Source organism: Arctopsyche grandis, chromosome 8, assembly GCF_051622035.1.
Source record: "Arctopsyche grandis isolate Sample6627 chromosome 8, ASM5162203v2, whole genome shotgun sequence".
Lineage (NCBI taxonomy): Eukaryota > Metazoa > Arthropoda > Insecta > Trichoptera > Hydropsychidae > Arctopsyche > Arctopsyche grandis.
In genome coordinates this window covers 33,093,766-33,106,676 of record NC_135362.1, presented here as the reverse complement: position 1 = coordinate 33,106,676, position 12,911 = coordinate 33,093,766, and the positions used below count along the sequence as shown (strand labels likewise).

Below are 12,911 nucleotides of genomic sequence, written 5' to 3'. Positions count from 1 at the left end.
ATGCAAGGAAAAAAACTCCAAATGCTTAAAAATCCTTTGCACAATTCGAATAATATGGTTTCTTATGTTTCAAAACCGAGTGGGGGTTTAATACGATATTTTCAATAAGTTTCAACTTAATTTTTATCTAATTAGATACTGGAAATCTAAATGGGTTTAAGCAGTCTTTGAAATTTATAAAGATATTAAATTAATAGCGAGCACGTTATCAAATTCAATGGAACTTGGCACATCATTCATCTCGAGGATTCATTATTTAACACGCATTTAACGAAACCAACAAAAAAAACCCAACAGACCTTTTCAGTGCGTTGTCGACGACCTGATCGTTTTTTACACGATTTTGTTTACGCTCGATGTTGAAGTATTACGAAAGGGGTTTTTAATACCCATAAAATATTTATATACATATGTAGATATATATAGCCGACTATACATTTTGCCGTGTACAAAATGCATTTAAAAATGAAAAATAAACCGTTATTTTTAATTCCAAGAAGGCCACGTACATAAAATATTATATCGGCGGGCGAGCATGATTTTATTACACTGTCGGTCGTAGAGTTGCATTCGCGGTCGGTAATTTTATTTTACGGTTCTGCGTACGCCACTGTGCTGATGATGCACCGGAGGCAGTCATCGTACCGAGTCGCGAATCCCTGCCGTAAAATTAGACTTTATTGCGTTTTCCGCTGAACTAAGAATTAATGAAATAATTAAGAAATAATTCCACCCCGCGAACAAAGGGGGTGGGAGATTGGGAGGTGATGGGTGAGGGGATTTGTCGACTTCCATAGTCCCCCTAGCTCTCACCCCTCTTCCTCTCTCTCTCCCCCGTTACTGGTACGCGTCTGTCGGTGAGCGGCGGTACGAAATGAGGCTTTATTGTTTTCAATAATTATTAATTATTCAATATATTGTACTCTGAACGATCAAACCATATTAAACTATATTCATATTGTTAATTTTAGAATGTAAATAATACGAAAACAAACTCAAACGGAATATTTATAAAAGTGCCATTCAATGTTTAAAAATACACAGTAGTATATGTGTATATTTTCACCTTATTAAATGTAAATGAACAATAATAATACCAATGAGTAATTATTGTATAAAAAAACTATTACATACAATGAGTGACTTTGACGTCAAAACGAATAGGTAATCATTGGAAAATAATTGATATTTATTACTTTAATGAATCACGATTGGAATAAATGATTGACATGAGCCATGAAATATTATTAAAGATCCTTTGATTTAAGGTCACCGATGAATCAGCTAATTTTTCTCAAGCTAACAAAAGCAATCTCTCATTTAAATAAGTTACGTGTTACTAGAATTATTAATATTCTTAATAAAGAAGCTTTGTTTAAAATACAGATCAGTTCCCTTTTTTATTTTAACCCTTAATTAAGCCTCTTTTATATAGTCTATACGTGTATCGATTCAGTACGTATAATATGTACTACCCCATGTTGAATTTTAATAATTTATTGAATATCTACATATATTGACTTTTTATACGCATAAGATATTTCATGCATATATGTATGTATGAGTCTGAACAGTCGGAATTCCAAATTTTAAGTACATATCTATACAATATATCTATGTATGTACATATGTACATATATATTTAGGTCCTGCACGGTAGAAATAAATTGCGATCGCGTACCGCCACTGCGCCAGAATTGTACCAGAAGCATCCGAACAACCGGCAAAACCCCAACTAAGTTTATTAATTCTCTCGACTCTTAATTAAAATATAAGTAAAGTAGGCGCTGCGCCCGCCGCCGCTGCGTCGGCAACGCTATTTTGCGAGCCACAGTTTCGCAATCGCGGACCCAACAGAGAACATACAGACAAACACGAGAACATTCGCGAAACAATGACATCTCCTAGTAAATACACGAATTTACCTAACTACTACTCTGGCGAACACTAAAATGCATTCAATAATTGAATAATACATACACACATACAACTTATCCACGTTGTTCTCTCATTAGATATATATATGATACATATTATTAGATAATCATCTCAATTTAATGATTTTATGGCGAAGAGACAATTATCAATATTTAGCAATTCTGAGATAAAAAAGAGGCAATATAAATTAAAAACTTTCCTTCACACTTGACAATTTCAATACATACAATGTATAATATAGTATGGTAATTTTTGATTGATTTTTAAATGCTTTTTATTATTACTAAATAATGTTCATACTCTCATACGTAGTACATATGTATGTATATAACAACTTGATAGTATCCACTATGATACATATGGAGATATTTTGATTTTGATTTTTAAATGCTTTTTATTATTACTAAATTATGTTCACAATACATCTTATATCTATTTTAATAGCTACCGATCTACTGATCATTTTCTATTTTACAATTTTAAATTAATTTTATTAGTAATCATAGTATTATATTATTATAGTGTTAATATGTACAGCGTAATAGGAAAAAGAGCTCAAAAACCTAATTTCAATTCTTATAAATGCTCATAATACATCTAATACATAATATTTATTAAAGACTCTCTAAAGTCGACGATCTATAGCAGATTGTGCTTAGGTAATCCGTGTTTATACCTGAAGGGTTATAGACATTTTGTTGTAAACACCGAGACTCTTCACAAGTGTGTTAGTATGGTTATTAGTGATTCTGTAATATAATCTACTAGTTAGTTTGTTAGTAATGTCTGTAACTATTGGAATATTATTTATGGTATACAGTTTTTTCAAGTTAGTCTACATGGGTGTGTTATAAATTATTTTTAGGGATTTATTTTGTATTATTTGGAGTTTGGAAAGGTTAGTGGTGGAGGCGTTATTCCATACAGGTGAAGCACAGGTTAATAACGGCAATATGAGCGCGCGATATAATTTTATTTTTTTGAATTGATAAAGAACCATAGTGATTTAAAGATTTTGTTGATTTTAAATTTTAAAAAACAAAAAATTTATGCAATGAAAGTTGTTTACAATTTGTGTTGATATTTGATTGAGACATGTTGAATTTTAGATACGAACACGGGATAAAGACGCATTCACACGTCATCGTACTAATCTGAATTTATTCACACACACACACACACATATTCTCTGAAACGTTTTGACGAGCGAAAGCTCTCGCTGTCTCCCTCTGACGTATTTCCGGTTTGCGCGTCCTTCTCCGTCTCTCGCTCGCGACAGTCATTGTTACTTCATCTTTGAAGTTTGCTCGCCCGTTCGTTACCCCTGAAGGCAATTTGAGAGTCTACCGAATTTCCAGCTGAAAATGTTTTGTTTCAGCGAGTTCGCCCCGTTCGAGCTTAGGGTAGGTTACTTACGCCCCAATACATGCGCGCAACACTGACGATTTGTACACATGCGTTGTTATTCACAAGATTTAATCGAGTTCACATTTAGAATGTGGAAACTAACTTACGTAAAACGGCTGTGGAACGGTTTTTGGCGTTGAAAGTAACCATGTTGTTGTGTTTAAATCTGTCTCGCATCGTATGATTTTTTATTAAATACGTTTTTAGTAGGTACCCACATCAGTTTTAATGTGGGGTTTTGTTTTGTTTTTCTTTCTCGGTGTCTAAAGGTGGTTTGTGTGTGCGAGTGAGTATATTCTCCTTGTTGCGGACGAGAAAAGGTTGTCGACCGCTATTGTAGTGCGACTTTACAGGCGCCACAACGTGCGCTAATTAATTAGTTTACGTTTGAATCGCCCGGGGCGGTTTTCCGTTACAGGAGGACTATAGCAGGAAATGCGATTTTCCACCGTCGACATCTGCCTCTTTGCTGGGGAAAATCACAATTTTGAAAATTTTTACTCCTGGAAAACTGACTGCATTGTGTTTTCATTTCTTATTCGTGGTATAGCCAAATTGATAATAACACACATATTATTAAAAATAATATATTTCACTTCATTATTAATGCATATGTACATACATATATGTATCTACATTTATAATATTTTAATTTAATGTTATTATTAAAACAATGTGGGATTCATATAGCATAAATTGGAAATTATAATTCAAAATTTACAGCAGCATATATGTATGTACTACATATTTATATGTATGTACATAAGTGCATATGTAATTATTTTTCTGAACGTGTATTCAAATTTTACACTTATCTATATATCTATGTATCTATCTGTCATTATAATATCCACAAAATTGGATGACTACAGAATGTGAGTTATTTTTTGGGAATTATTCTGAAAATCATTCTATTTAGATAAATTTTTAATATTTCGGAATTTGAAAGTACAGTAACGGGCAATGAAATCGCATCACTTTCAATTGTTCGATTTTTTTTTTAAAATTATATCTACATTTCATTTCAAATATTTAACATGTTTCTAAAAAAGATTTTTATTTTATATTTTTAAATTAAGACGTGATAAGAATTTAAAAATATATGTCTATGTATGTACAATAGGGTAATTTTTTTATTTATTTAAAATGTCTCTAACTAAAATAATATTATTTTTATATGAATTAAAATACAAAGGCAATTGACATAAGACAATAATAAATAACAATCTAATATTTAGTAGATATATATTTAGTAGACTATCTAGTATTATATTTAGTAGTATGTATGTAGTTGTTTTCTATTACCATCTCTTAAGTATAGAATGAAAATTATTATAGAATCAATATAAATTCAATTTTGTGATATCAATTTCGTTTCAATTATCATACAATAGTCAAAAGTAGTCAAAAACTTTTAATTGAAAAAAATTGATTCCGATTAGGATTTTGATGAAATTTAAATCATATTAACTATGAAAATGGTTGGAATCTTTAGAAACTTAAAATAAATTTATCAACTGAATTAATGACCCTTTAGTTTTTAAATTAAAAAAACATTTCCAGATACTACAATAGATTTTAGATTGCATGAATTTATATAAAATATAAACAAATATGTAGATATTATAGTGGAAAAATTAATTCATAAAAACTTTTACCTATACAGTTAAAAGAAATCCATTGTTATATAATATTGAATCTACATACCTCCGTCTTCGGAGATTGACTTTCGTGGAAACATCACCGGGGATTTTAAAATTTAAGAATGAAATAAATTGGACTTAATTCACTTTTGTCAATCGATGATACGAAATAATTAAAATTTGTATGGAATCGTACGACAACATGACTCCGGCAAACAAAATTAACTCGTAAGTTACGCACTGTGACTCCTCGTCCGCCTATTAGACGCAAGCCGGTCCTTATAGTTAATTTTGTAATCGTCATTGTCGTTCAGGGATATTTAATCCTGGCACGTAATTATCCCCAGTGACAATTGAAAACTGCGGGGGTGAGAGAGGGTGGCAGCGACCCAGCGCTCGGCTCTTTATTACAAATACATTTATCACGCGACCGTTTGTGGGCGGAGGACGCGGTGAGGGTGAGACGACGAAGGGATGATGGGGATGGGAATGGAGGCGAGGGGTGTGAGTGAGGGGGGGGGAGAAGAAACGGATCGGTCGAGAAAAACATCCGTCTGGGATGGAAGATGCGCGAATGAAGTTATAAATCTCGTCTTTAAAGCTAAACCCTAATTTCGGGCCAACAAAGGGCCCATTCAGCGATGGCGGCATTCACGAAATATAATTACGCGCGCCGAGTGAGATTTTCGGTCTCGGAAAATTGAGGAAAATCGAGCGGCCGAAGCGGGAAAACGAGCGCGACAAAAACGAGAGCGCTGCGCAGCTTCACAGCTGAATTTAAATTTTATAAAAAAATCTCTAGACACAAATTTGTCTATTTTATTATCATACTGAAATTTTGCTACCAGCAGTGCATGTTTATATCTCAAACTTATTACATGATTCAAATCCATATGGATGTAAAAGGCAACTTGTCGATTTATCACCCTGAAAATTTCTCGGTTGCTTCAGAAATTTTCTGAGCAATTAGTATAACTGATAATAATTTTGTTCATAAACTTATACAACCGGAGAAATCATCCGGGTAAAAATCTAATTTATACTTAAATTATATTTTAAGTGCAAATTAGATTTTAGGTAATTAAAATGATTTACATAGGTAATTAAAAAAAAACCTAATTGGGTTCAAAAATGAATAATTTATTGACTTGGTATCAAAATAAAAATAGAACGTGCTTTAAATTGTATAAAGTTTTCATAAAAGCTAACAATTTAATCGTAAAAAAATATTTTTACATACATTTTTTTTATACAAAGAATGTCTTCCGAAGTCAGCATGTTTTAATTTGGTTAAACAATTATATATTTCTTTTTATTTTCTACCGCTTAATTAGTGGCAATTCCGAGTAAGTCACTATATAAAATAGTCCCTTCCAAAGGGGGGGAGAGCGAGAGCGAAGGAATGTGAAAACCGGGAGCGAAACGGGATTAGGGAGGGGAGTTGCAGGGGGGGAAGCGAGGAAGACGATGCTCTCCTTCGGGAATAAGGAATCGAGAGTAAGAAAAGCAAATTAAGTCATTTCGCGAAGGAGAAGAAAAAAATCCCAGCGAAAATAAGTCTGCTTGAGCCGGTAACAGGCTCGCTCGAGTGGCTCGTTCGTTATACACGTTCGAGCGGTCCTAAATTAGGGAAACACACTTACCCAAATTGAAATTGTCCGCATTTTGTATAGATACATACTCTGCATCATCTCATTATGTCGCATTTGCGTGATTCTATTCCTATTTTTATATTTTTGTCTCACTGATACAGAATTGTGAACTCTGATCGATCAGTGATCACGATACTCCCATAAGTAGTGTGTGTTTAACTCAATGACATTCTCGTAACTACATATATACATTTGTACATACATATCTATCAGTCAACAAAATCTAACTGGATTTGCATTAAATTTCACAATATTGTACAATAGATTACTTGACATACATAACACTGTTCAACACGAAAAATGGTTCAGAGACGAGATATAACTTTTCTTATAGATCTATGCCCAGTAAACACGAATCTGGTAATAAAAAATGTTGATTGATATACATATGTGTTTTTTAAATCGCGCGATTTTTCTATATCTTGGTGTTGTTCGGTTAATGCCTCAAAATCTGTCAATTTCCTGTTCAAAATGAATATTGGAATCTATAGTCGGGTATTTTATCTTTCATTTGTAGTAATTTTCAGCTTTCAAATCTCTCTAAGTAGTCGTTCAGTTCAAATCAAAATTCTAAAGTACGTATTTTCACTTGGGATTTTTTCCCATTATTAATACTATTTTATATTGAGTATTTTATATTGAAACATGTTTATTGGGATAGTGTTCTGGCCACACTATTTTTTGTTTTCGTTTTTTTTATTACCAGATTCGTGTTCACTGGGCATAGATCTATAAGAAAAGTCATGTCTCGTCTCTGAAGCAAAAAAAAGTAATTTTTCGAACAATGTAATTAGCTATTAAAAATTAGGAAGTTGTATTGCTCAGATATTATAGAAGAAAACAATAATATGTACATAGATCAAAAACACACATGTAGATTACATATATTTACATATGTATCTGATAGACTGATAATTCGTAATTATAGCTGGTAATTCGTAATTTGCTGACTGGTATTCATATGTCGATTTGGCTCTCGTTTCTCATCTGGGATAAGGTAAATTGACCGAATATCACATTGCTCACAATACAATGGCATAATTCCTATTAAATAGGCATATAAAAAGATTGGATTAATAGTATAATACAATAGTTTTTCAATACTTTTAAATTAAATTTTTTTTTAATACGTCACTTTCGTGCTCTTCAAGCTCTGCATTTTATCATACAAATTAAGACCGTGTCGAAAACTGAAGCTCGCACCTTCAAAATCCCCACTAAGACCTTATGAATTGGCAAATTAAATACGGGAATTCGGCGCGTAACGGCCTATCGAAATTTTTCGGAGCCCCCTGGTGATATTCATATTATGGGGAGTGCATTTAGGGATTAAGAGGGTGGCAGAACGATGCCAAATAATAAAAAAAAAAAACTTGAGTTGTCCAAAGTTTTGGCGCGACGATTCTGTTTCCAGTAATATTTTCGTATATCGAAGATTCTAATGTGGCAAGATGTTTCCATTGTCGGGGGAAATCTGATATTCGCGCGCACGCACAAAAGGGTTGTTAAACCTCACCACCTTTAGCGAGGACAATAATTCACATTGTCACGTTGGTTCTCTCTTTCGGTAATTTCGCCCATTATCCTGGTACCCAAAATATTTGGACGTGTGCGACAAAGGACGCCTCCTTACCAAACTGTTAATTTTCTGTCGATCGAAGGGGTGCGACTATTCAAAACCGGGAATGTTTCAACCCCTTCTTCGCGCTCACAAAGAAGCGATAGGGAAATAAAAAAAAGCCAAATGCGAGTCCGCTTTGAATGGATCCGTCACCTGATTCGAATCGGTGCTCCCCTGTGTGTGTTTTCGTGCAAGTATCGATATTTCGCTTTGCTTCTTTTTTGCATGGTGTTTGGGTGATGAAAACTGGCAGTTTCCTAGTCTTTATTTTGGCAGTATTTTTAACAGCTTTTAAAAGTGAGGTGAAGTCTTTGTACATAGTTAAATTAAATAATTGATCATTTTTTCAAAGAGGCTACATACAAAGGCTGCATATATTCATTTTTTGGTGTGTCCTTTTTTTATGCATAAACGATAAATTATAACATTTTCCGATTATAAATTATTTGATATAAAATGTAGAGGGAAATTTATATTTTTTTTTATTTATTTGATCCTACATATGGTCTTAAGGGCGAAATCACACAGGAAGGAACGCGGCTCATGGTTTTTTTGAGATACTTTTAAACATGGGAAAAAAATGTGGCATGCCTTGCACATATTCATGGCACGCCTAGAAGACACCGTCCCGAAATCACCCCCCTGGAGTGTTTCGGTAAAATTTTATCCTTGCTTGACAGTCATCGATAACGGTGTATCTCATATTTGAAGAAATGTAGGAGAACCCCCACAGCGGGGAGCCAAGCACACAACGTGCCGTTCTTCCCTGTGTGATTTGGCCATAATTGTTTTAATGAAATATTTCATGCCAACATATACATATGTATATGCAGTGTTGTCACCCTAATGGTTTCCATAGGTTTCTGGAAACCCGTTAAAAATTATACAAATCTTAAAAGCTTAATGAACTTTCATGTAATATGTAGTGTCTTGGACGAAAAAAAATGTACATAGAAGATATGATATGTAATTAATATTATAAAAACGTTTACATTTAATCGTAATTATCTTAAAGTTTTCCATGTTTCTACCTTTATTTCATAAACTAAAATCAAAAATGTGATTTATTTCATTTTTAACTAAAATTTCAAATTGGGATTGTGTGTATATATTTCGAAAATTAAATCCTTTTCAAAATTTGATCTCTTAAACTTCTCTACATATGTATAATATATGAATATCGTCCACGCGTTTGTATTGTTATCATTATATAATTTACTAGTTGTTTTACCCGGCTTCGCTCGGTATTTTAAAATAAACAGCGTAAACTTTGCGAATCTAATAGTAAATATTCATTTGTTTTTTTATTAAAGTTATTTGAATCGAAAAAAATCGACTCGTCGTCATAGATATTTTAACTTGTTTACGATTACCAACTTATAAACATATATATTTAGGTGCTACTCTAGTATGCGGTCTACCTTAGCATGCGATCTACATACCTTTGAATCGCAGTAGACTATTTTTTTTACTTTATTTTTATTTGTATCGTAGCAACGAAATTTTTATTACATTTTTTGTTTTTTCCTGCCGCCCCATAATGTTGTCAATATCGTCAGAAGATACATATGTATCTCTAAACCAAATCTCAAATGAGTAGAGCCAACCTTAACTTAACCTAATCTATCCTGCTCCTTAAATAAATAGGTGTTGGCTGCTAAGATATGTTTTTTGTGTGAAAATATTGATGAAATAAAACTTAAAAAAAAAGATATCTTAGCAGCCAACACCTATTTATTTAAGGGTCAGGATAGGTTAGGTTAAGTTAAGGTTGGCCCTATTCATTTAAGATTAAGTTTTTACGGTCGGTATTATTCAGTCTCAGTGACCGCATATTAAAGTAAAAACTTGAAGGTACATAGATCGCATACTAAAGTAGATATGTAAAGGTAGACCGCATACTAAAGAAGCACCTATATTTACATACAAAGTCTCTTTCGAAATTATATATTAGATGTAATAATAAGATGCGTTAGGAAGCCATACAGAAGAAGTTAATTATGAAAAATATGTTATTGATATAAATAATATTTGACCACTTAATCTCATGTAGGTATGTACACGTGACTGATTATATGCAGGTTATTATTTCACTCAATGAACATTCCGTTAGAACCTTTACGCTTATTGATGGTGTTGAAAAAGTGTTCTAAAAATCTCTTCACATAAGTGCGCACGCATGTTTACCCAACTATCATTCATACGTGCACTATGTATTTTTTACATTTTTGGACGTTCTTCGAAAATAAATAAAAAATCCAGGGAGATAAGCGCGCCCGGGGAAATATGTTTGGATTTCGAATGAAACATGCGTTAAGTGCCTCAATGATGTGTGCTCTGTCAACACCAGGGACAATGACGATACGATGAAATATAAGATGATGTTGACGAGCGAGAAACGAACGAGAAAGACCCAAAAAAATACACGGGTATGTTCATATGTACATATACATATATATTATAATGCGTACACACATACGTGAAATAAAAACGAAATAAGGGATCGTGTCTCCGCAACAGCGAGCGTCCCCAAAGAACTAACTTTGCACGCTGGCCTTTGTCGAACTGGCATTGTGCGATCGGATAAGCTGCCGTAATTCTATTATGTCGTTAATAGAGGTCCTTAACGTGGCCATTGTCCTGCCTTTTGTACGGGACGACATTTTTCGTCCAGGATCGGACAGGGGTCCGTGTCGTGCGGGTCGCGATCCCCCGATCCAGATTTCTACAAAATGTGTTCGATAAGCCTGGAATTAACTAGGACACAAGTGTTCCGAATTAATCACAATACATATATCTGTGTTATTATATTATCATTTCGAACTATAATATATTATTTTATTACTACGAGGCTATTGTGTGAGTTTCTTCAACGTTCGATGATTTGCTGAGAACGCGCATAACAATTTGTCGGATTCCCCATTCATCGTTGTGCATATGTATGTATGTATGTATGTGTTGAATATATAATACATAATGGCATTGAAAAGATTTTCGGTAAGTTGTCATCTCGAATAAGCTCATAGCGTTGGCATTTTTCTCTTGTAATATTTTGACATGCCCTCGCTAAATAGATTCACTTCTATGAATTGACCTGTTGTTCGTGATTGTAACTGATTCTCAACATGTTTTTGCAATTTTGATAAATAGTTTTTAAATATAAATGTGTACATTAGATTTATAACATACACAGGGTTGACATTTTTCAGTTTCTATGTACATAGAATTAATATAAAAATAAAATGTGTGTAACATCAATAATTGGATTTTGTGCAATCTTTCCTCAATTATAAATTAATAAATATTTTATGTACCTTACTTATAGTGTAAAAAGACACTATAAGTAAATGCATGTAAATAAGAACAATTACAGTATATTAGATAATAGTATTATATACTAGTGTTTTTACCCGGCTTCGCTTAAACATAAACCGCTTACATATGGTCAATCTAATAGTAAACATTTTATTAAATTTATTTATTTATTTTGTTGGGAAGTTTATTAAATTACATAAATTGATAAAAGAACATAATTATTTTAAGAAAAACCATTAAGAATGTATTTGAATAGTTTTATTTTATTTAAATTTATTTGAATATTCATTTGTTCGATGACTTCGCGGATTTTCGAACCAACAATACTTAAAAAATCTCTTTCGAAATTACATATTAGATATGTAAACACATTCTATGTAACTCCCGAGTTCAATTCAAATTTTATTAAATAGAAAAATTATTTTTTAATGATATTATTAATGGATTTGAAAAAAAATCTTTCTAAAAAAGAATAGTAAATTTGGTTTCCGTATGAATTATTTTGAACTTTGCTATTACTTTTTTTGCCATAAATATAATTTGAACACAAATGCATTTTTAAACGTTTATCAAAACACATATTCAATCGTCGTGCTATTTATTTATTAATAATAGAAGTTGTAGAATCAGCTGGGTAACCTAATCGCCTATTCCTTACAGCTTTAAGTGGAATTCTGCATGAAAAGACATAGAGAAGAGGAGCGCGTGACACAATTATGTTCGGTCTATTGAAGTCTTTCCGAATTTTTTTTCAACTGTGGTTTTGTAACAATAGGCGAATAAAATATTTATTACCTAGCTTTGTGAGATATTTGCTATTGCCAGACATTTTTTTTTCTGCTCTACAACTTTTGCATTTAACGTACCAATCCGACAAAAAACCAGAGTCGTATTTCATTAACCGTATTTTCATAGGATATGCGTATCGAATTACCGATGGACATTGAAAGTTGGCGTGTGATTTTTACTTTTTTTGTTTTGTCTTGTTTCAGGTTTTCCTCAACTGAAGTCGTCCTTCAGCTCTGCCGGACAACCTTCTTGTCTCTCCGGTGAGTTTTCGTGTATTTAAGTACACTCATACCTACATATGTATGTATGTACTATATGATATAAGATAATTACTGTTTAAGCGTTCGACAAATATTCTACATATTTGCATTGTTCGGGTTCCGCGAACGATTCGCTCCCGCTTGCGGACGATGAATCGCATAAATAAGCTGCGATTGATAAAAATATTTATTTGCCGTAAACTTGAATGGTGTTGTGTTCTCGTCGAAGAATAGTGTTGAGTATGGAGTGCTCAAAGGTGAGGTTTTTGTACTCGCGAAGGTTTTC

The 12,911-nt window shown here is 32.9% G+C and overlaps 2 protein-coding genes across 5 annotated transcripts in view; one reads left to right on the top strand and one right to left on the bottom strand.

Moving 5' to 3' along the window:
* The window catches only part of LOC143916054 (uncharacterized), a 107,008-nt gene that overhangs the window by 6,530 nt on the left and 87,567 nt on the right, over positions 1-12,911 (top strand). For all 4 annotated transcript variants that reach the window (XM_077436934.1, XM_077436933.1, XM_077436936.1 and 1 more), the window contains one exon: positions 12,569-12,625. In XM_077436934.1, the coding sequence (XP_077293060.1) occupies positions 12,569-12,625 (57 nt within the window). The remainder of the gene's footprint in view (positions 1-12,568; positions 12,626-12,911) is intronic.
* The window catches only part of LOC143916055 (alkaline phosphatase-like), a 160,686-nt gene that overhangs the window by 108,409 nt on the left and 39,366 nt on the right, over positions 1-12,911 (bottom strand). The gene's annotated exons all lie outside the window — the stretch shown is intronic.